The sequence below is a fragment of the Pyrus communis genome, chromosome 4, assembly GCF_041283825.1.
Source record: "Pyrus communis isolate YQ-2024b chromosome 4, ASM4128382v1, whole genome shotgun sequence".
NCBI classification, from domain to species: Eukaryota; Viridiplantae; Streptophyta; class Magnoliopsida; order Rosales; family Rosaceae; genus Pyrus; species Pyrus communis.
In genome coordinates this window covers 7,512,467-7,535,899 of record NC_142568.1, presented here as the reverse complement: position 1 = coordinate 7,535,899, position 23,433 = coordinate 7,512,467, and the positions used below count along the sequence as shown (strand labels likewise).

At 38.8% G+C, this 23,433-nt stretch overlaps 2 protein-coding genes across 2 annotated transcripts; one reads left to right on the top strand and one right to left on the bottom strand.

Annotated features, from left to right (window-relative positions):
* The first annotated feature begins 9,218 nt into the window (after positions 1 to 9,218).
* Positions 9,219 to 14,880, top strand: LOC137721855 (alpha/beta-Hydrolases superfamily protein). The gene is made up of 8 exons (XM_068460880.2): positions 9,219 to 9,544; positions 9,978 to 10,103; positions 10,570 to 10,668; positions 11,628 to 11,770; positions 12,669 to 12,777; positions 13,586 to 13,693; positions 14,127 to 14,267; positions 14,386 to 14,880. The coding sequence occupies exons 1-8, from the start codon at positions 9,473 to 9,475 to the stop codon at positions 14,800 to 14,802; spliced, it is 1,215 nt and encodes a 404-aa protein (XP_068316981.1). The 5' UTR covers positions 9,219 to 9,472; the 3' UTR covers positions 14,803 to 14,880.
* A 1,205-nt stretch (positions 14,881 to 16,085) lies between these two features.
* On the bottom strand, positions 16,086 to 16,853 carry LOC137721856 (putative calcium-binding protein CML13). The gene has a single exon (XM_068460881.2). The coding sequence runs from the start codon at positions 16,746 to 16,748 to the stop codon at positions 16,305 to 16,307; it is 444 nt and encodes a 147-aa protein (XP_068316982.1). The 5' UTR covers positions 16,749 to 16,853; the 3' UTR covers positions 16,086 to 16,304.
* Between the last annotated feature and the right edge of the window lie 6,580 nt (positions 16,854 to 23,433).

Genomic DNA, 23,433 nt, shown 5'->3' with positions numbered 1-23,433 from the left:
ATCCAAGACGATAAAAAGTGACTATCTTCCCGTAGCAATCTATATTGGCACGATTGTAATGTAACCAATCTATGCCCAAAATAACATCAAAGTTAACAATATCTAACAGGATGAGGTCAGCTAGCATAACAACATCTTCCACCAACATAGGATATCTTGTATACACACAGCTAACATAACATGTCTCCCCTCTAGGCATTGAAAACTCTAAATCATACCCAAGAGGTGTAAGATGAGGTTATGTCGTCTAAGCAAACGTATGAGAAATAACAGAATGCATAGCACCACAATCAATTAATACTCTAGCAAAATGACCAAGAATATTCAAAGTACCCATGATCAAATCAGGATTATTCTGAGCATGCTGCAATGTAATGTGGTGAATACGTCCCTAAACCTATTGTCGTCCTCCTTGACCTCTGCTAGCCTGATTACCACATCCCTGCACATTATGCCCCTGACCTGGCTGATTAGGCTGCCTCGATAGTCCTGCACTACTAAAAGCAATCTCCACGTGCTAGGACTGTCATCCAAGATACCATTGAGACCCACCAGCTGAATAGGAAAACCTCCAGGATACTAAGGGTAATCACTTTGATAATATAGATCATACGGATATTGATACTGCCCTGCAAAATAAGGAGCTACATCACCCTAATAATGATAAGCGCCCCCACGACCAGTCTAGGCATAACTGCTAGGTCCTGGAACTTACTTGATCGGAACTGGTGGTGGTAAGAAAGGTGGCTGGGGCTTCTACTGATTCTGTGGACAATGAATAGCCCTATGCCCCATCTGACCACAAGTATAGCATCTACTGCTGCCTCGCCTACACTCCCTAAAATGTCTATTATTACATTTGTGGCATAAGGGAGCACCTGTGCTACCAGAATCCATCTGTCTCTGAAAACGATGTCCTTCAAAAAATTTACCACCCCTTCTCTGCCCAGTGAAACTCAAACCCATGTTAGAAGAATTGGAACTGGCACCACTTCTCTTAAAACTTTAAGTCTTACGAGGTCCCTGAGACGATTGACCCTTATCTTTACCATTTTTCTTCTGGTTACCATCTTTTTCTTCTTCCTCCTCGCTATCACTGGGCATGTTCTCTGAATCTTCAATTCAAAGCAGAATCTCATAAAACTCCTGGTAAGTAGCACAGGGAGTCGTGGTCGTCATAGAACGCCACTTCTTTCGAGTACCCAACCTAAAACAATGGAGCATCTCTACTGGATTAGTAGCAACCTCCGAGTGATAGCGAGACAAATCAGTAAACCTTCTGTACTCGTTAGCTGTCATCTTCCCCTGTTTCAGGTGCGTAAATTCTTGCTTCTTGCGATCTATATGCTCTGGAAGATTGAATCTTTTCTAAAATAACTGCTTAAAAACTTCCCAATCAGCAGCTTCCTCTAGTGATAACTGATAAAACTCCTGTCTTCACCAGAATGCAGGCTCAAGATCTAAAAACCAGGTAGTCGTCTCAACCCACTTATCCTCAGGGAGATTCCCCTGCCTATGCATTAAATGGAAAGTCTTCTCAAGATAATTTAGCCATCGCTCATCTCCCTCATGTCCTTCATTACCCATAAACTTATCCAACTTTAGATAGTCTCCAAGGGAGTCCTCTGGGGAGGGCGAAGCGAAGACTGAATAACATTGGTTATAACTTTCCCTAACTGAGCAATATCAAGGAAACCAAACTCAGCTGAGGAACGTGGCTCTCTACAAGGTGGCATAGTTCTGATAGAAGACACCAAAATAATTAGAATATTCACAGGATATGCAGGACTACCAAACGTAGGCTCTGATACCAAACTAACACACCCCGACCGAAATCAAGGTGTGATGGCCGTCACGTGAGGGTGATGTAGCCATGTGCACAGTGCGGAAATGATAATGATATAAAGAAATGTGAATAACTAAGAACCAAGCTAGCTAATTTACACTAAGCAAATATAAGTGCAAATCTCGATATTTAAGTGTGATACACCATAATCAGAGCATAGATAGCCTAAGTGCAGTCCAACAGGACACGTACTAATTATACAATACCAGAGGTGGTCCTACATTAGTGATAATCTGTCAAAACCACCGTCAATTCCTCGTAAGCCACCAACAAGCACTCCTACCTAAAACTTGGAGGGGCGCAAAACAGAAAGTGTGAGTGGGCAAAAACAAAGCTTTTCAAAACCATTTCAATTATCAAAGGTAGTAACTCCTCGCCGTAAAACCTGTATAATTTCCCAAAAATTAGAATACATATCTATATAACAACCATGCTCAGAATAGCAAAATCCACATATATGCCATGTCAAATATCTCAGCATAAAATATGTAAGCCAAGTGATAAATCAATGCAAATGATATATCAGCCAAAGTCACTTAATATGACCTGTACGGCTAAATCTATAACTCATCCATCTAGCTGGAGTCACCTAATATGACATTTATAGCTCAACCAATAGCTTAACAAATATGCCTGCACGGAACCACCTAAAGTTGTCTGTACGACAGGACTGGGTGTAAATAAATACGCTCTCAATTGCTACGATCACGTGAAGACTGTGCGAATGATCATGGGTCACCTAAGAGTCGGAACCACCTATAGTGGTCTGTACGACAGGATTGTGCATCTAACTTGGATCCAAGGTAAGCGCATGGTGCGGGAGGTGAACATCACGTGAAGGACTGTGCAAGTTATGAGCTATAGATACATCTCAGCACAATCATGCAACTCACATCCATAATCTATAAACTCACCTGGAACTTACCTGAGCATCCACAGCGTCAAACAAAAATATGTGCAACTACTAAATGCATATTCTAAATATAAAACATTTGGCATGGCATTTTAAAACACAAGTCCATTTAAACACATTTTATGGGGAAAAAAAAAAAATATATATATATATATATATATATATATGTACTGAAAAGCCCACTCACTGATATGTGGAAGGGTTGTAGCCCACGAGTCTCACTTGACTGCGCTCATCCTTTGGAAAAGTCTCACCTATATGTGAAACAACTATTTTAATGTTATTTTTAAGCACATATACAAAACTAGGTAATAACTTCTCATACGTTGCTCAATTGGGGTATTTGAATATACCATCGTGGCCTACTCAACCCCATGAACATCCCCATATTTTTAGAATAATTTTCTAAGTTCCCACGCACCCTCATGCGCCGACCAAGGCATGGCCACGCGTAGGCACGTGCCTGGCACGCTGGACGGAATCCCTAACGGCATTAAGGAATATTCCATTAAATAATGGAATATACCTGACGCCGTTAGTAATATTTTATCAAAGTTGATGGAATATTCCCCTTCTCCTTCCTTGGTTCACCAAAGTCCAGCTCTGGTCACCGCTGCTATCGTCGGATTCTGGGAAAATTTCAAACCTTAATATCTCACTCATTTTAACACCAAATTTCATGAAATTTGTACCAAAATGAAGCTTAGGACGAAAGAAACACATCTTTACCACTTTAAGGACCTAAAACCAACGGAATCTTGCCGAAAAAATCTCAATAGTCTGGCCACCCCTGTAACTCGACGAACTCGAGTGCCCTGACATCCAAAACCTTCCAAAACTCCTCTCTAAGCTTCGTGAAGAAGTTTTAAGACTTCCTAGGACCCTAAAACTCGACAAAACCTCTGCGATCACAACGGATAAACAATGCACTTCGTCGAAGCTCCCTGGTTCTAGAGTTTCCGAAGTTCCCACGTCCAACCAAAGGTATAATTGAGTTTGTAAGGTTACAAGGAAGGTGATGATGGTGTCCACAAGCTTGATCCATGAATGGAGAGCTAGATTAGGAGTTGTTCATACAGGTTGTACAGACGGATGAAAACGATCGAGAGGGAGAGAGAGAAATAAGGGTCAACGGGTAAGTGTGTGTGTGTGGGGTCCGAATTTGGGCAACCAACCAAAAACAAATAAAGCCTAAATTCTAATTGGGTCCAATTACTTAGGGAGAAAATGAATTGGTCCAAATCCTTAGCCCATCCACACACACCACTACCAAACACTCAAGGGCAAATTAGTCATTTCACCCCATCGAGAATAAAATATATTCTATTTCAGGACAGGTTTTCACAGACGTATTGAAGTGTATAATTGAACATTAAATATTCTATGCTCATTATTTCCATGGACAATTTTCTACTAATTTTCTTTAAATCTCCTGCATATCTCAAGTTGGTTCCTCGATACTGCATTCTTTTCACATCCAAGTTTCTATTTGGAGTTCTTTTATTACCCAGATAATTTCAAATTAATGAGCTGGCCATTGGAAAATATGATTATGCATCAAATTCAAATTATTTCAACATAAAATCCAGATAAAAATCACCAATCAAAGAAATAATTCATGAGCGAAAATTAACGAATTAAACAATTAAGAGGCAAAATCGAGTTTGGAATCTGGAGAATGGAGATGCGGAGATTTAGAGATGGCCAGAGATGCTGATGCAGAGACACTGAGAATGATTTTGTCCTACTGCGCGAGGAGGAGAAAAGAGAGACTGAGATAGGCTACAGGAAGAACAGACAGCGAGCAAAGAGGGGGGTTAAGGGAGAGATAAAGAGATTCTGGAATATTAAGGTTTGTGTTTTGATCAGATAGTGGAATTGTCGAAATATTGGAAAAGAGAAATGATTTTGTCCAAAAAGTTCTAATAATATAAGTGAAATAGAATCCAACAGTGAGATTAAATCCTATGGCTATTGTTTAAGTAAAGTTTTTTAATTAATATAGAAGCGTGAAAAATAAAAAATAAAAAATAAAAAATAATATATATGTATATAAATGCTCGTAATGACAAACTTTACAACTTTAATGAAGGGCTTAACTTCAAAATTTGCCACTATAATCACATAAATCGTATATCAAAATTTAACCGTTGATTATTATTTACATTTACGCTTCATTTTTCTCACCAAATTTTGTTTTTTCAGATTTTCTTTTTTGAAAACATGATCTATTAAAAGACACAGAAAGATGAATGGTTTGGATCGTTGATATTATTCAGAGTTTAACCGTTAGTGAAAATATGACTCAGAGTTTATAAAGTCTCTACAAACTATATAACATTGACTCATATTTCAGTTAACCGTAAATATCGAAACATGATATCAATCATCCAAACTGTTTATTTTTCTACATACACTAGAAGATCATGTTTAAATAAAAATAAAAATAAATAAATAAAAAATAAAATAAAATAAAAACAAGATTTGGAAAACAAAATTCGGTAAGAAGAATAAAGTGTAAAGGACAATCAATGGTTAAATGGAAATCTAAGGTTTATGGATTATGGTGTTAGATTTCGGAGTTGACAACTTCACGAAAATTGTAAAGCTTGTCATTACAAGTGATTGTATATTTTCTTTTACGTTTTTAATACTTCTACAATAATTATTATGAATTTTATTAATTTTGCACTCAAATAAAAAACACTATTTATGAGGGTTTGAAGGGTTTTAAAAATCTAAACAACGATATAAGTGCGACTAGTGTCTACTCTTAGAGGAAGGATGCAATCACGAGTGTTAATATATTCTTTCACATTTTTCACACTTGTAGGTTTGTCTTCTTATCTTGTCTACTTATGTCACTTAGTACTATGGTCTAATAGTATTCATCTTCACTTGTAAATGAGAGGTCTTAGATCGATTCTCGCCAAAGGCAAATTTGAATCACATTATTGCTAAGTGAGGCTAAGCCCACGCCCATCTCTTTAGTGTAGATAATATCGTTTGTTCAAAAAAGAAAATACTTACTAGTTGATTTTAATTTTGGACAAGAGGTCATGTAAAATTTATCCAATAATGATAATAGGAAACTCTCATAATAAAAATAAATATACAATAATACATATTTAATATACAATATATACAGTATGGCTATTGTATTTTATAATACGTTTTCTTAGTAATTAAACTTTACAATTATCAATAAAAAAAAAATGTAGCCGGCCGAAATGGGTTGCCACGGGTTAATCATGTGTATACCCATTAAGAACCCCTCATGCGACTATTGTATTGTATAATACGTTTTCTTAGTAATTAAACTTTAAAATTATCCAAATAATTTTTTTCGTAACGGGTTACTCACGGGTTAATTGCGTGTATACCCATTAAGAACCCGTCATGATAACGACCCGATTAGTTATCGTGTCATGTCACATTTTGTGTTAGAAATTGTCAGGTCTAGTTGTGCTTTAAAAGCAAACACTGGGTTATGTTTCAAAATCCAATTCAAGCGAGTCACTGAATCCAATAGTTGCAACTATAGTTATGTATCAATCTACAAGAGACATAGACAAGAGTTTGATTAGAGTTATCAAAAATGGAATTGGGATTGTTTTAGCAAGCAAGTTGGAGCCAAAGAATTATGTCAAAAATAAATTGTCTATACTACACTTTAATTTAATATTTACTAGCATATGGGCACACACAAAGTGTGTGTGAAATTGTTTTATTTTTGTTTTTGTGTAGGAGAGAGGAAGAGAGTGATAGACAATGTGGGAATGGGGAGAGGCTTTATTTTATTTTATTTTTTATTTTTTTAGTTTTTAATTAGAGATATATTAGAATTACATATAGGTGAGCTTTTGAAAAGAAAAAAAAATTAATTTTGATTGTGTAAAATTACATTTATGCCCATATTTCTTATTCATGTTCAGTTTTAATTAAAAGGTTAAACTGGTACTTTTATAGGATTTTTGTGACAGCCCGTCCCTGAAACATTTTAACGTACGTGTGAATTGACGAATATGCCCCTAGTTCGATTTCCTTACGTTTATTGTTTGTTTTGGGGTTTTGTTGGCATGTTTGGAGCCACACACATATTCCCACACACCACCACCTTTCTCCCTATTTCTCTGCACCTGTCCCGAGCCCCGTTTCTCTTCCCTTTCACCATACACGTACGGACACCACCCAAAACCCATCAAACACCCACAGATCGAGGAAACCAAGGTCACAGTCGAGCTCGTGAGGCTGAGAGGAGTTCAGCAGTGCCATTTTCAGGTATGAAAACCACCATTTTCACGTCGATTTCACGAAGGCAGTTTTGGGTACTATTCATGCAAACGTAACTTATCACGTTTTAGGGATTTTGGAGCTCGTAGGTAGCTTGGTGAGGTCCCAAGGAGTCTCGGAGTACTTCGTTTGAAGGAGTTGGACGTCGGAATCGCCGTATTCGAAGTTGGCCGGATTTGGAGTTTGGTGACAGGTAAGATCTCGTAGTTTTTTACTCTTAAAAGTTGTATGGTTGTGTTCTCCTAGTCTTAGGCTTCGTTTTGGTACAAAAATCACGAAAATTGGTTGAAAAACGAGAGAGAAATCGAAGTTTGCAGGTTTCGCGATTTTCCGGCGCCGGCGACGACACCGGAGGTTCGCCGGGGAAGGAGACGGAATATTCCGTCAAGTCTGACGGAATATTCCTGACGCCGTTGACGGAATCCGTTAGAACTAACAGAATATTCCTTACGGCGTCAGTTGACGCCGTCAGCGTGCCAGGCACGTGCCTGCGCGTGGCCGGCGCGTGGGGGCGCGTGCGACGGTGAAAATTTTTTCTAAAAATTTGGGTGTGATCCTGAGGTTGTGTAGAGCACGTTGGTATATTCAATTGTCCAATTTGAGCAATGTATGAGAAGTTATTACGAGAAGTTGGTTATGTGCTTTAAAATTAACGTTTTTGTAGTTGTTTCGCATATAGGTGATACGTATCCCGAGGACGAGCGTGGTCACTCGAGGCAGGGGGGCTACGACCCTTCCACTTACCAGTGAGTGGGCTTTTGGTTTTCCGTATATACCTATATACATTTATTTTCCCAGAAATTATTTGAAAAGGGTTGTTTGTTTATGCCATGCACCATATTATCATTGTTTATGCATCATCACATGCATTAGTAGTGGCATACATATACATATGCATATTTGGTGCTGTGGACGCACAGGTAAATGCCAGGTAAGTGGTATTCATGTTTATATTCAGTAGTGGTTTGAGATGCTTAGAGAGCTCATAACCTGCACCCTCGGTGTTAGTGCTCCCGCCCAGAGTAGGGCACAGTCCTTCACGTGATGTTCACCTCCCGCACCACACGCTCAGCTTGGATCCAAGTTAGGTGCACAATCCTGTCGTACAGACCACATTAGGTGGTTCCGACTCGTAGGTGACCCGCGATTATTCGCACAGCCTTCACGTGATCGTAGCACTAGAGCGTTTATATGTATTACACCCAGGCCTGTCGTACATACCACTTTAGGTGGTTCCGACTCGTGGGCAGGTTTAGTTATTGAGATTGAGATTTGAGCTCTATATGCAGCCGTACAGGTCACGTTAGGTGACTCCGGCTGCCAGATTATATGTTATTGATATGATTTATACCTGAGCACTTGCATTTCATTATGAGGTTCCGACGTGGCATATTCTTGAGCATAATTGGCATATCTATACATACGTATATATGTTATTTTCTAGGAAGTATACAGGTTTTACGGCGAGGGGTTAGAATGTATTTTACTAAATGGTTTTAGAAAAGCTTTGTTTTTGCCCACTCACGCTTTTGTTTTGCGCCCCTCCAGGTTCTAGTTGCTTAGCAGGTTCGATGGTTTCCCAGAGGGCTTTCCCGGCATTTCTGATAGACATTCACCAGCGTAAGGTCACCTTCGGGTGTACTGCTGTCGCATCTTTTTCTTTTGGACTGCTGTAGACTTGCTCTGAACTTGTGTCTCACTTACGCTAGCACTTGTTTTAGTACTTTGTATGCTAGTTTTTAATTATTCGTACTTTTTATATTACTATTTCTTTAGCTTCCGCACGTGCACATGGTTACGTCACCTCCGTGTGACGGCCAGCACGCCCTGATCTCGGTCGGGGTGTGTCAGTTTTGGTTGACAATGAGGGTTTTATTAATATGTAGTTTAGATTTGACGGAAATGACGAAAATGAGGTGAACTAACACTAATGAGGCAAAATGATAGTTTCATGAAGTAAAGTGAGACAAAACCAATGTCAAAGAATAAAATAAAACTAAATGACGGTTTCATGAAGCAAATCAACTATTAAGCCAAAAGATAATAATAAACAAAAATAAACTACAAGTCTACAACCACTTTGACAAAAACATAAAATAAATAAATAAATAAAACCCTACAACCACCAATCATGCCTAACATCTAAACGACCTTTGACAAGCAGTTGATGAACCATTGAGTCATGGACTGTCGTAGTGGGGGCCCTGCCACGTGGGCTTCCCTCTCATCCTCTACTCGTCAATCCCCCAAATTAAAAATTTCAAAGAAAATTCGGAAGAAGAACTAGCCAAACCAATCCAGCAAATACATAGAAAAATAATAGAAAAATCGAGAGAGAGAGAAATAGAGTGATCGGTCGATAAGATCAAATCGAATAATGGGCATGTGACATGGGGAGGTTTTGGGCATAGAAACCAGAAATGAAAGGCGTCTACTCGGCGCCCGGAGATTACATCTACTTCAAGTCCCAGGTCCCTCTTCACAAGATCCCAGTACGTTTCTTTTCACCTCCACTTCTCCTTTACCCTTTTCAATTTTCAATTTTTTTTGTGATTTTGTTTCTGGGCTTGATTCATTAGTTTCATTTTACAGCTGGGTTTTTTGTTCTTTAGGGTTTAGTCTCACCTGTTTTAGAAAACCCAAATGCAAGATAGTTCCTTTTTCGTGCATAGTTTTGTATTTCAACTGTATTAGGACGTGGGTTTGAATCAAGTTTGTGAATTTTGATGTGGGGTTTTTCTAATTCGTTCAATTGTGGATTTAGATTCTGCATGTGGTATGTGGAGCTTCTTATGAATGTATTATGTCTGTTTCAGCTGCAAAGCTACAAGCTTAATCAATTGTGTGTGTTGATAAAGCAGTTGTCCGCCTGTTTCTCATTACTTATTGAGCATTGGGTTTACATTGAAATTACGGTGTATGCAGATTGGCACAAAGCAGTGGCGATACTATGATTTTGGCCCAAAAGCGGTACCTCCTCTTATTTGTCTTCCTGGAACAGCAGGGACAGCTGATGTCTGCTACAAGCAGATCATGTCATTGTCCATGAAGGTAGTAGGCTGGCCTTTATGTTATCTTCATTGTATCTATCACATAAGTCTTCCCAAAGCATATTAGTTTTTGGTTTTCGTTTTCTTTTGCTTCATAGGCACTTTAGACTATAATTTCCAGTTTTCATGGTCCATTGGGCTTTATTTTTTTCTGTTTAGTTGTTTTGTTGCAAACAATCAGCAACTTTTGGGTGTCTCTTGTATATGTTTGATCTCCTCCGTATATTTGAATTTTATATTTCTAGATACTGATTTCCTTTTATTCTCTTTAAGCGGATAATTCAGTTGTTTAACTAGATTTGAATGGTTGTGGCTGGTAAATCTTGTATATGTACCCATCTTTTTTCATTCTGCTGCTCCCTCTCTGTCCAACACCTCTAAATTTGAATGGTTGTAGCTGATAAATCTTCTCAAGTTCTACTTAATTAATTTAAACATTAATACTAATAAATTTATAATATATGCAGGGTTATCGGGTGATTTCTGTTGATATTCCACGTGTATGGAATCATCATGAGTGGATTCTAGCATTCGAGAAATTCTTGGATGCTATTGATGTTCATCACGTAAGAACTCATCTTGCTTACAGTTTACTCCTGCCATTATCAATCTTATTTTGTTTAGTATTTCTATTGCTTGTGCAAAAGGAATTTCTCATTTTCTTAATGCACAAGTAGCTTCTAGGTTCTAAATAGTTAGTGTCTTTAGGAAACACCCAAGTGCTGCATACAGCTTTCAGTGATTGATGACCATTTATCCCTACTTAATTATACGTATGATATTTAGGTGCACCTTCATGTTATACTGTCAGCAAGATGCTTCACAGATCAACACTCTTCCAGTGATTGTGCAAGTTGGAAAATATTTCATTTCTGATTGCCTTTTCTCACATGCCCCTCCTCAAAACTCCCAGTACATTGAAACTAAAGAAAGATTCCTGAGTTCCCTGATTTCTAGCTTCTGGGTAGTTGAGTGGTGATTTCAGGTATACAGAAAGATTTGAACTTGGTATCTAGGCCACAGGAAAGTGAGATAACATTGTTTTTATAGTAAATTTGTTACATGCAATAATATACACTGAATGATGCATATAGATATATTACTTTTAATTTTGATCAGATTGAAAGGATTTCAGACATGTTACGTCGAATATAGTTAAACTATCCCTACGTCCAAAAAAGAAATGGTTAACCATCCCTTAAGTAAAATCATTCGTGGCACCATAAATGTTTTGTTTTTGTTTTTAGATTATATAATTAAACAATTGCTGATTTTCTGTATATGAAATGCGTATCCGAATCGGGAAAAGTGATCAGAGCAGAGAAAGAGGAAACACGCTGTTGATGAAATTTTACACCATTTAGCTGAGAAATGTGTTTCATAACAGTGCATATCTTGATATATAACTTAAACAAACTGTTAGATTGTTTAATTGCTGTTAAAAACTCTTCTCATATTTGTGGTGATTCTAGTTAATTAAAAAAAATAGTCTTTTAAGGTAATCTGATCAATTTCTTTCTAACAGATACATATATATGGTACATCCCTTGGGGGCTTCTTGGCTCAACTTTTTGCTCAGCATCGTCCAAGACGAGTTCGATCATTGATACTATCAAACACATTTTTGGACACGCGCAGCTTCTCTGCAGCAATGCCTTGGGCTCCCGTGTATGTTTGTCATATTTGTACTTTATACATTCATAAAGCTACACACATGTTGTTAAAGTTGGTTCAAATCCAAAAATAGGTATTTGATGGTAAATATTTAATGAATGGTTTTGATAGAGGTTGATAGTTAAGCTATTTATTTTGACATCTGTGTTCCGGTGTTTTATAAGTGCTCAGATGTTGTATTGACCTGACAAAGGGTTATAATGGTCTTTGGTACTTCTTGACATCAAAGAGATTCATGCTTTACCTTGTAAATGTTTGCTGATAACAATAAGGTGCACTAAGGCATACCAATTTTCCTGCTCAATTTATTCTTGATATTGCAAGTTGATAACCTAAATTATGATTCACTGGGATAAGTATTTATCCTTTTAATATATCCTTGCTTCCATGGAATATTGAGCATTTCACCTAATTGATTGAAGGGATTGAGTTGAATTGAAACTATCTACTTACCCTCTCAAGTGGCTTTTCTCATCTGATTTTGAAAAATTTGTATTCTCAAGGTGCTAAAGTGACATCATTATTAATGAATTGTCACTTGTAAAGAAAAAACTCCATATGATCCTTAGGCTTATCTTCTCCCTTCCATGGACTGGTCTGCATTCCAGTGAGGAAGAGGATCAATATAAGGGATTACATTCATTGGACTATTGATCCATCCATCCACATGGTTACTTTTGTTTGATTTTTAAATAAATTAAGAAATGAAACGTTATACCGGAACATCATCAATTTTTAATCGAAATGTTTGAAATTATTGGTTGGATATGATATACTATATTTTACAAAGTGCATGCTGCATTTGTTTAGTTTTTTGGCTCAGAGAGTAATTTGCTTCCAGTTTTGTTTTCTTTTAACATCAACTTACCTGATATGGTATTGTCTTATGCAGCATTAGTTGGACCCCTTCTTTTTTGTTGAAAAGATATGTCTTGACCGGAATACATGATGGCCCCCATGAGCCATTTATAGCAGATTCAGTGGACTTCGTTGTTTCTCAGGTAGAGTCTGTGAAGGCCTTTACACCCTACCCATTATCGCTGTTGTGTTACTTATTAGAGATCTTCTCACCTTCTGTACATCTCACTTACTGAGATATCTTGTGCCTATTGTTAGCTCAGCATTGTGCCTCGATAACTTCATTGACTTCTGTCTGCATGATTACAGCGTCTCCATTTATTTGTAATTCTTGACTTTAGGCTTTGGATACATGCTCCACTTTGGTTTTAGGATAATTTGTGTTGTTCTATTAGGGGATTGGATGCTTTTGTTTGCACCTTTTTTTTTTCTCATCACACTACTCCTAAAATGGTTTCCAGATTTTTTTCTACTTTACCTATTACTTTTTAACTTTTAATTTGAATGACAACAAAAAAATAAAAAATAAAAAAAATAAAAAACCATGTAAACTTTGATAAATTCGACATCATGAATCTCTGGGTGTGATAAGCATTTGGAAGAATTTCCGTATCGGATCTTGTCTAGATAAGATAGTATTCATTGTTCTTGTTTTCTGTTTGATAATTTTTCTTGACAAATGATTTACAAGTATTAATTTTATCAAATTGACATGTAGAATGAATGATATGATATTTTAAGCTTTGGTATTGCTATGCACGATGTTATCTTCAGAGGGATTTGATTTAACGAAAAACCAAATGAACTAATCCGGAAAGGAAAAAAGGTGTGTACTTGGGAAGGAAGTTAAATACTATCAGGGACCCTGGGGTAATTGACTACAAATATTTATAGAAGTTGAATGGTTGTGCAAGCTATTCTAATTTCTGACTTGAAACTGTGATAATTCAGGTTGAGACGCTCTCAAGAGAGGACCTGGCCTCCAGGTTGACTTTAACAACTGATGCTGCTTCAGTTGGACCTCTGTTGCTTACGGATTCATTCATCACTATAATGGATGTATGTATTTCGGATCTTGTTTGGTTTATGTTCGTGCATATGGATACATTTTCAAATAATCCCTCTGGAACAAAGTGTTTGTTTATGTATTGCATCCCTTTGGTTCTAACTTTGTTCTAACTCATTGCTCTCTTTTAGAACTTTGAAAATTTTGGCTGCTTTCAATATTATGCAATTTCTTAATAAATTTGTCACACTGCATTCATATCTCACATACAGCGATAAATGTTGCTTATATCTTAGAGAAACCAGCTATGGATTTGATTCAACGACACTTTAAATGTGAATGTCAACGGCTTCTTGCTTTAGCATGTCTGTTCATACATCTGAATCCTTCTTACAGTATCAGTATTACATTCCAATACTAGATTGGGAAGTTTAAAAATTTAAGCTGACCCGTCAAAAAATTTCTTCCTGAAACGTATACACGAAGACAAATGACTACAGTGGGATTCCTCAACAACTCAAAGATGAAGTTGGTGAAAGGTATCCTGACGCAAGGCGAGCACAGTTGAAGAGTGGGGGAGATTTTCCATTCCTGTCCCGACCGGATGAAGTCAACTTACATCTTCAGGTAAATGGTCTCTCTATTTGCTTCTACAAGCGTTTAGTTTTTAATATTTGGTTTACTCGGTAGTAGCTTTATGCATGATCAAAAGACCTTATAATCCAAATGGTGTTTGCACTGTCAGCTGCATCTAAGACGTGTTGGTGTGGAACCTCGACCTGACTTGGTTCCAGGTGTTTCAAAGGGAGGTGGTGGTAGTTCTAGCGAAGAGAATGAGAAAAAAGACGAGAAGAAAGATCCAGAAGATCCACCCAAGGATGATAGGGGAAACCCGGATAATCCATTTGCAGAAACTCAGCTACCTCCTGCTCCAGAAGGTTCAGAATCTCATAGCTCAGACGACCAGCTCGTCAGCAACGTCGGTAATGAAGACATGATGGTTTCCTTGCCTTCTGGATTCTTGAATAACCAACACGCTATAGCCACTGAATTCGTTATGCGACTTAGTTGGGAAATATTCGCTCTTCATCTGCATTCATATCATGTGGTATTGTTGTACATAAGTCTGAACTGTAATCGGAAGCTCGGGCCTCTTGTGTAAAGTGGAACATCTTGACATTTGTTGTTTGCTGCTTGTGTAATTTTTTGAAAATCAAGTTTGAGTCTCACTGTTGCCATATTTATTCTCTCTTTTACTTCTCTATTTGATCAGACTTGATTGGGTTCTGGTTCCAAATGTGCTAGTTCCATGCCTGTTAAGAAGTTAAGAATCGTAACCAACCCTCGTCTCTGTGCATTAGAATTGGCGGAGTCGAAACATCTACTATGCGGCTGTAATTTTGCAGTCACGTGAGGAGAGAGACAGAGACAAGGGTGTGCAATGCCCTCTTGATACGAAAGTCTCTCCTAGTATGGTACATTGGTTAGAGCTCTCGACAACACTGCCTCGTCATTGTTGTTGCCTTGGATTCGATTGACCTTCGATATATCTTGAACTTTCTGAGTTACCCAATCCATTCTAATCCTAGGCACCAAACAAGTTACACCCCTAGCATTAGCAACTACATCAAGCTTCAAACTTTAGTTGGAGGTCTTACATTTGTATTTTGATTCCTAAGCTTCCCATTAATCCTTTATTCCTTCACAGTTCATCACAGGACTGGGATTGCTGCTCCAAGATCATTCAAACTATTGCAACAAGCAATCCATTGAGGGCACAAAATGTACTTTACCAACACAAATATCATTGCACCATTTACATGTACCATAGCAGCATAACTTCCGTTATTCACTTGGTCTTCAACCAAACGATGATCAAGTTCAGTCGTTGAAATATAATCACGAACAACAGAAACCTGCTCTTACGGTCTTACAAGAGTGGGGAACCTCCTCTTATGGTCTTACCAGAGGGCTTAACATGTTATATAGGCAGACTGTCAATCTAGATGCTTACAGAGTGAACTTTAATCTATTCTATAGTCCAATATTTGATAACTGACATCATAACATGACAGATTATGGCAAGAGAACATTACCCTGCAAACCAATGTCACCTTCACCGGGAAATCCTTGTACCGAACTGGTCATGAACCCTAGACAAACCAAAGGAATATACCTAATTTTATATGGGAAGAACTAGTTAACAAAACCCCACCTGACCAAAACAATTAAGTTGTCTAATTCTTCATCTAAATCCCACATTCACAACTAAATGATCGTACTCGAGACATAAATTTACAGAGGATGGAGCATTGCCTCAATTGTTTCTCACTTACCATTTCATTGAGTTTGAGAAGCAAATGCAATCGAACCACAATCGAAAGATCAACGCTTTACGAAAACAGCAAAATTCCCAACAGAAAAACAAAATCAAAGAGCACAAAATAATCCAGCAAATCCAGATTACATTATGTAAAACCATCAACACTTACATCCCAAACACCTTCAAATTTATCAAGCACTGGAGACAATTTCAGTTCATCACAAACAAAATCCAAACAAACAAACCCTAAATTTTCCATAAAATTAAGAAAAAGACATACATTACCCCCAAATTACTTCCACGAAACACTTTCACCCATGCAAAACGCACCGTTACGTCCCTCACTTGGCCACCATTCTGGCAATGAAGTCCTCGTATTTGATCTTGCCATCGGACCCGACATCCACCTCCCGGATCCACTCGTCGAACTCGGACGGCTCCAATTTCTCGCCGATGCTGGTGAGGATGTGCCGGAGCTCCGATACGGAGACGAAGCCGGTGGAGTCCTTGTCGAGGACCTTGAAGGCGTCGCGGAGCTGGCGATCGAAAGGCTCGGGCTTCATGTGCTTGGCCATGAGGTCGAGAAAGCGAGGAAAGTCGAAGGGGGCGGTGAGCTTCTCCTCGGCGACTATGGATTTGAGCTGGGCCTGGGTCGGGTTGCCGCCGAGCGATCGCATTAGGATCCCGAGCTCCGACGGAGCAATCTTGCCGTCGTTGTCGGTGTCGAATAGAGTGAACGCCTCCTTCATCGACGATACTTGGTCATCGCTCAGATCCTTGCCCATTTTTTCCGGGTTCGCGATTCGGGTTTTCGGGTCTCTCTGTCTGCGAAACTGGCTGGCTTATTTCCCTTTAATTTCTCTCGGAGATATGAGAAGGGTGGAAAGGAATTTGGGATTTTTGAACAAAGGGAAGGAAATTGTGCGAGCGCTAAAGCGGCGTCGTTTTAGGGAGAGTGGACCAGCCGTATAATGGTATCGTGTCGACGTTTCAGGAGTAACAAAATGAGGATTGCCACAAGTTCATAATTCAATGGTTTACAAGGTAAGACAAGAATACCATGCTCTGGGAGGGTTCGTACCGTCACGTTCAAAAACTAAATAACAACCATTATTTAGTACTACGGTTTAACAGTTTTTTTTTTTACTTATAAGTGAGAGGTCTTAAATTCGATTTTTGTCAAAAGCAAATTTGAACCATATTATTGATAGCACGCCCTTACTTTTTAATATAGATAATATCGTGTTGTGGTCTATATTTAACTGACAGGGGAAAGGGCACCGGCAGCACACAAAAAAATATAGAGAGGTATGTGTTTGTAAGGTTGTGTAAAGGATGTGTTATTTCTCCTATGCAGTGCCTTTATTTATAGTAATAAGAAAGAGAGAGAGAGAGAGAGAGAGAGAGAGAGAGAGAAGAAATCATTCTCCTCCAAGAAATACAAATCCTAATAGGATAGAATAACTAGAATCAAATCTAATTTAGGATTTACACAATCACACTTAAATAAGAAGTTTATAACACTCCCCCTTGAATGTGTAAATACTCAAGTAGATTCGACATCATCTAAAGTTGAGGAAGTCGACTCGTCGGCACTGATTCTAAGAACATGTTATTCTCAAATAAGGTAGGAACTTGCATAGGGAAGTAAGTCTCACAGAAAACCATAAGGCTATGGTAAAAACCTGAGTAGGGACAAAATCCATAGTCTAAGAAAAAATGCATGAGAAATGCAAAGTCAAATGAAACGTTTACAGGACATCATCAGGGATATGATCAACCCAATGTGGGTGCCTTGTCAAAACCTCGTTAGGTAGCAAAAACCTAGTGGGAACAATGCTCCTAATCGTAAGGAAAAAGAGTACATTAAGATCAAGCAAATATGCTTCAGGATACTCCCCCTGAGTTTGACATAATTCCAAAAAGAACTAGCAATGTTACAACTCAGAAAGTTTACGCATACCAATTCCTTGAATAAGCTTCAGAAATGTCGCCTTCGGTAGTGATTTGGTGAAGAGATCAACCAAATTTTCTTGTGAACGGATTTGCGTGACTTCAATCTTCTGATGTTCTTGTTGTTAATGTGAGAAGAATAACTTCGGCACAATGTGCTTAATGTTATCTCCTTTGATCTAACCCTTCTTAAGCTCTTCGATGCATGATGTGTTGTCTTTATAGATCGTCGCCAAGACGTCAACGACGGGGTAAATATCACAGAAGCTTCGAATATGGCCCACAACTGCTCTCAACCAAAAGCATTCCCGAGTTGCTTCATGTAAGGCGAGAATTTCAGCATGGTTAGACGAAGTGGCAACTAAGGTCTGTTTAGTTGAACTTCAAGAAATTGCGGTGCCTCTAATGGTAAAGACATAACCTGTTTGAGAACGCACCTTGTGCGAATCAGATAAATATCCTGCATCGACATAACCAACAAGGTGAGAATCGACTCGAGATAAGAGGGTGCGGCGATTCGTAAGGATAGAATAAGCCCAGATCCGTAATACCCAGTTTAGTGTCTATGAGTTAGTGCATTATTGTATCTTCCCAAAAGATTAACAGTGCAAGAGATATCGAGTCTAGTGCATTAAGCTAAGTATAATAAAGTGCCTATCACACTTAGATAAGGAACTTCAGGCTCTAAAATCTCTTCATCATCCTCCTTCGAACGTAAGAGATCTCGTTTTGCATCTAGCAATCGAACGACTATAGGAGTACTCGAAGGTTTCGCTTTATCCTCGTTAAAGCGGCACAACATCTTCTAGGTGTAGTTCGATTAATGTACTAAGATTCCATCTAAACGGTGTTTTATCTCCAGACCGAGATAGTATCGAGTCTTTCCCAGATTTTTTCGTCTCAAATTCTGACTTTATGTGTCCGGCAGTTCTCACGAGCTTTTTAGGAGTTCCAATGAGGTTCATGTCATCGACATAAATTGCAATTATCACAAAACCAAAATGTGACTTCTTAATGAACATACAAGGGCATAGTTCGTTCTTCACATATCTCTAACTAGTCAAATACTCACTCAGATGGATATACCACATTCTTTCGGATTGCTTCAAATTGTAAAGTGAACGCCTCAGTCGAATTGAAAGCGTGTTCCGAGGTTTGCAAATATTTGATCCAGTCAGTTTTTCGAAAACTACCAAACTGATAAGGTAGCAAAAAGTAATCACATCCATAACAAGTGAATAAGTTTCATTATAGTCAATCTCAGGGCGTTGTGAGAAGCCTTATGCAACAAGACGAGCTGTGTAACGCACAATTTTGTTCTTCCCATTACACTTCCAAACGAAACCCATTTGTAGCCAACGAGCTTGACATGTGGAGGAGTGGGAGCTAAGGTTCAAACATCTTACGTTTCGCAAATGAATTGAGTTCGACTGGATTTCTTGTTTCTAGTTCGACCAATTGGTTTTCACGTCGACATTTATCAATAGAACGGGGTTCAATGTCATCGCTCAACATGATCTCAGTAACTACTGCATATGCTAATGCATCGTCGACGATCATCTCATTTCTACACCAAACATCATCCAAGCTAGCATAATGCACTAAATTCTCACGATTCTCGGAATATGGATTCGTCTCTTCAATGACGCTTCCCTAATTTAGAATTTCCTCATAAGTTGAATAGAATGAGTAGGCGACAATCGGATTCATGGTAGGCTCTCTAGGGGCCTATGCCATGGGTTTCTTCTTTCAGGGGTGTGAATCCTTTAAACCAAGTGGTTTGCCATGCTTCTGTGTAGGGGCAAATGATTGGCTAGTCACCAATGTACATGGATCGGCCAAAGTGGCATTGCATGCCTCCAGGAAGGAAGTTCGTCTCTTTGTAGGCACATTCGCAGCTAGAATATGTGATCTTGTCACTTGCGCTAGATCGGTGAAAGCATCTGCAATGTTATGAGCTACGCTCTAAAGATCTAAGATGTACTGCACTCCAGTCTCAAATTGAGTGGTACGGGGATCTAAATTAGACAAAATGGGAGTCGTCCACAATAATTCACGTCGGGAACGTTGACGTTCGTATCTCCCCCTAACGACGGGAAGACTGTCTTATAGAAGTGACAATCCGCGAAACGAGCAGTAAACAGATCGCCTGTCAATGGTTCTAAGTAATGAATGATTGAATGAGAATCAGATATGTCAAGTTCGTATATGGTAACCAACTGAAGGGCTATATTGTTGGGTCTCAATAGGCCTTAGGTAGACCAACATGGCTGCGTGCAAGATTGCATGGCCCCAAGCAGCGATCGGGAGCTTGGTACATATGACTAACGATCGAGCAATCATTTATAAGCGCTTTAAGAAATGCCTCTGCCAGACCATTCTGGGTGTGAACATGGGGTACTGGATGTTCAACTTCAACCCCAACCGACATGCAATGGTCATCAATAGTTTTATATGTGAATTCTCCAGCATTATCCAATCGAATAGATTTGATCAGATAATCAGGGTGGCGAGCCCTAAGCTTGATAACCTGAGCCAAAAGTTTAGAAAATGTAGCGTTCTTTGTGGACAACAAGCACACATGTGACCAACGTGTGGAAGCGTCAACCAAAATCATAAGATATCAAAATAGTCCGTAGGGATGGTGAATCGGTTCACAAATGTCCCCTTGAATCCTTTGTAGAAAAATAGGAGGATTCAAACGAATCTTGTCATAAGAAGACTTAATAATAAGTTTTCCCATGAAGCAGGTTTGACCTAGGATTCCTTGAATCGAACCTAAACTTCGGGTTAGTGGTTGCTCGTGTGATGATTTGAAGATACAGCGCATCGCTGTTCGTCCAGGGAGTCCCAAACGATCATGCCAAAGTGTAATTTTGTGAGCGGTCCCAGAGGTAAAGGCGGCCACATAGTGGCTTTCTCTATGGCGTATGGTCGTAGTATACAGACCACTTGAGATATGCTCTATCTTCTCTAGAATACACTTCTGGCCATATTCGTAGAAACCGATGCACAGAAATTCAACTCCAATTTCTACATAGGTTTCAGTGTGGTAATTATTATCTTTAATGTCCTTGAAACTTCCGGAACATGGAAAATAAAGTGCCTTATCAATGGTCAAAATTATACCATTAAACAACATTATACGTGCCTTACCGTATCCTTCGATCAGGTTGGATGGGCTTGAGAGGGTTGTTAAATGTGCATTATTAGGTATGAAATTAGTGAAATAGATGTGTTCACACAAAACTGTGTGCGTGGTTGCACTATTTGTCAAACAACTAATTTTTCCACTAGTCATACCTAGAAATACAAATTAATTTAAAGCAAATATCCATTCAAAATAATTCAAGTATTTAAGGATGGTAATTAATTAAAAACTTAATATCCAAAATAAATCACCAACAAATAATCCAAACATAAAGGAAAATTGTTCAAAATTAAACCAAAAAACAAGGGGGGTTCGGCCACTATGTAGAATTCGGCCCCATTATTCTAAAATTTAACTAGAAATAGTTCATGTCTAATATTCTAATAGGGGTGGTGTCCTCCTGAAAGTCAGAAACCTTCATCTTGGTACTTTCTGGTTCATCCACTTGCACAAAGTTTGATTAAAATTTTTTATGACGAGAATGATATTCAGCTACAACCTTCTAGGGAGCACGTCAAACACGGGACCAATGGTCCTTTGAACCACATCGATAGCACATGTCCGCATACATCGTTTCAGGTTTTTTGCCCTTATTCTTGAAGTTTGGAGCCTTGGGAACGAGGTTAGGGTGCTTCTGGGCTCGGTTTCCTCCCTTGGATGGGCCTTAGCTCTGTTGACCTTGATGGGGTGGCTTCTAGCCACCCCTACCATGCCTATGTTGGCGTTTTGGGCATTGGTTTATGCTATAATGTGCTTCAGGCACAACAGTCACCCTAGTAGGTCAAGCTTGATGATTTTTCATCAACAGCTAATTCTACTTTTCAGCGAGAAGTAAAACAAATATCAAATCCGAAAACTTAGTGAACTTCTGAGCCTTATATTGTTGTTGCAAGACAATATAGTAGCAGAGAGGGTCGAATATGTCTCCTCCAGGAGATCCTCTTTGGTCAAGGTCTCGTTACAAAACTTAAGAAGTGCTCGGATTTGAAAATTTTCATAATTATTTTCATTCACATACTTAAAGTATTGGAAGCACAAATGTTGCCAGTCATGTCTTGCTTCAAGCAAGAAGATGTTCTTTTGGTGATGAAAACGATTAGCCAAAGCTACCCAGAGTGCTCGTGGATCCTCCTCAGCAAGGTATTTGGTTTGCAGTGCATCATGAATGTGTCTTCAGATGAAAATCATGGCAGTGGCTTTCTCAGCTTCGACAACAGGGTTGTCCATCTCATCTTCAATGGCGAGACGCAAATTCTTTGCGGTGAGGTGGAGTTTCACATCTTGGACCCACTTGAGGTAGTTTCTTCCAGAGACCTCCAAAGCAGTGAAGTCGAGTTTGTTCAAATTCGGCATGTTCCTATCACAAAATAAATGGACAAGATGTGGTTAGTGTAATAGAGAAAAAAATCAATCCATTCACATAGGAGTAGAACATTCAGGTTCTAATAGACATGTATTGGTTTAAATTTACATGAAAAAGCTTTGGGTTTTCATGGGTGATGTTTATGAGGAAAACTTCAGTTTTCAAACAAGGCATGTTTCTAGAAATTTCAAGTTTCGAAATAATTATGAACTTCAGGTTCATATGTTCCTGCAAACAAACACAAATATATATAGAAATATGCAACAAGAAAATATGCAAATAGAACTTCAGGTCTATAATTGGATTAATTATTTGGACTTCAAACCAAATTTAAAGTGTGGGCAAAAAATTATAAAACTCAAATTGTCTAAAAAAAAATAAAGAATTAGACCTCGGGGTCCAAAAACATGGACCAAAGTCCATGAGTAAGCTAGGAAAAATGAAACCGTGAGGTCCAGGCCCAAAGAAATTGGGTTGGGTTAGGGACGGGCTAATCAAGCCCAAAAAGAGTTCTGAACTGGTGCATTGCGGACACATGTACCCGGGGGGGGCACAATCATGTGCATCGTGGTACATAGGAGCACCACAACTATGCGGAGCTGTGATCAAGTGTGTCACAGTGCAAGTGTACCGACTCACCAGCTACGGGCTAGGATCTGGTGCGGTTTTATGCACAGGGACACCATAGCCCTACGAGCTAGTGTTGAATTGGGCTGAGCTTATGGTTTTGGGCCGTTGCAGGTAAGCCCAAAAGGATTTTTTTTTTTTTTTTATTTAGGCCGAGAAAACCAAGGCCTAATTGGGCTTAGGTTGGGAACACCCCAGTCATAGCTGGGTGCACTTGCTAGCAAAGATGACCGGCACCGCCACTTTAGGCGGCCATGTTTTCGAACAAAAATTCTTGGGGCGAGTTCGTGAGTCAATGGGGATCACGAATATGAACGGAGATAAAGAAATCTCAACGTTTCAACCAAAACCCTAGAAATTCGAATCAGAATTTCAA

Excerpts from the sequence above, each read along its gene's own strand:
- LOC137721855 (XM_068460880.2), top strand. The coding sequence starts at position 9,473 with ATGAAAGGCGTCTACTCGGCGCCCGGAGATTACATCTACTTCAAGTCC. Across the intron at positions 9,545-9,977 it reads TCCCTCTTCACAAGATCCCA|ATTGGCACAAAGCAGTGGCG; the intron begins GTACGTTTCTTT and ends CGGTGTATGCAG. Across the intron at positions 12,778-13,585 it reads TGGACTTCGTTGTTTCTCAG|GTTGAGACGCTCTCAAGAGA; the intron begins GTAGAGTCTGTG and ends GTGATAATTCAG.
- LOC137721856 (XM_068460881.2), bottom strand. The coding sequence starts at position 16,748 with ATGGGCAAGGATCTGAGCGATGACCAAGTATCGTCGATGAAGGAGGCG.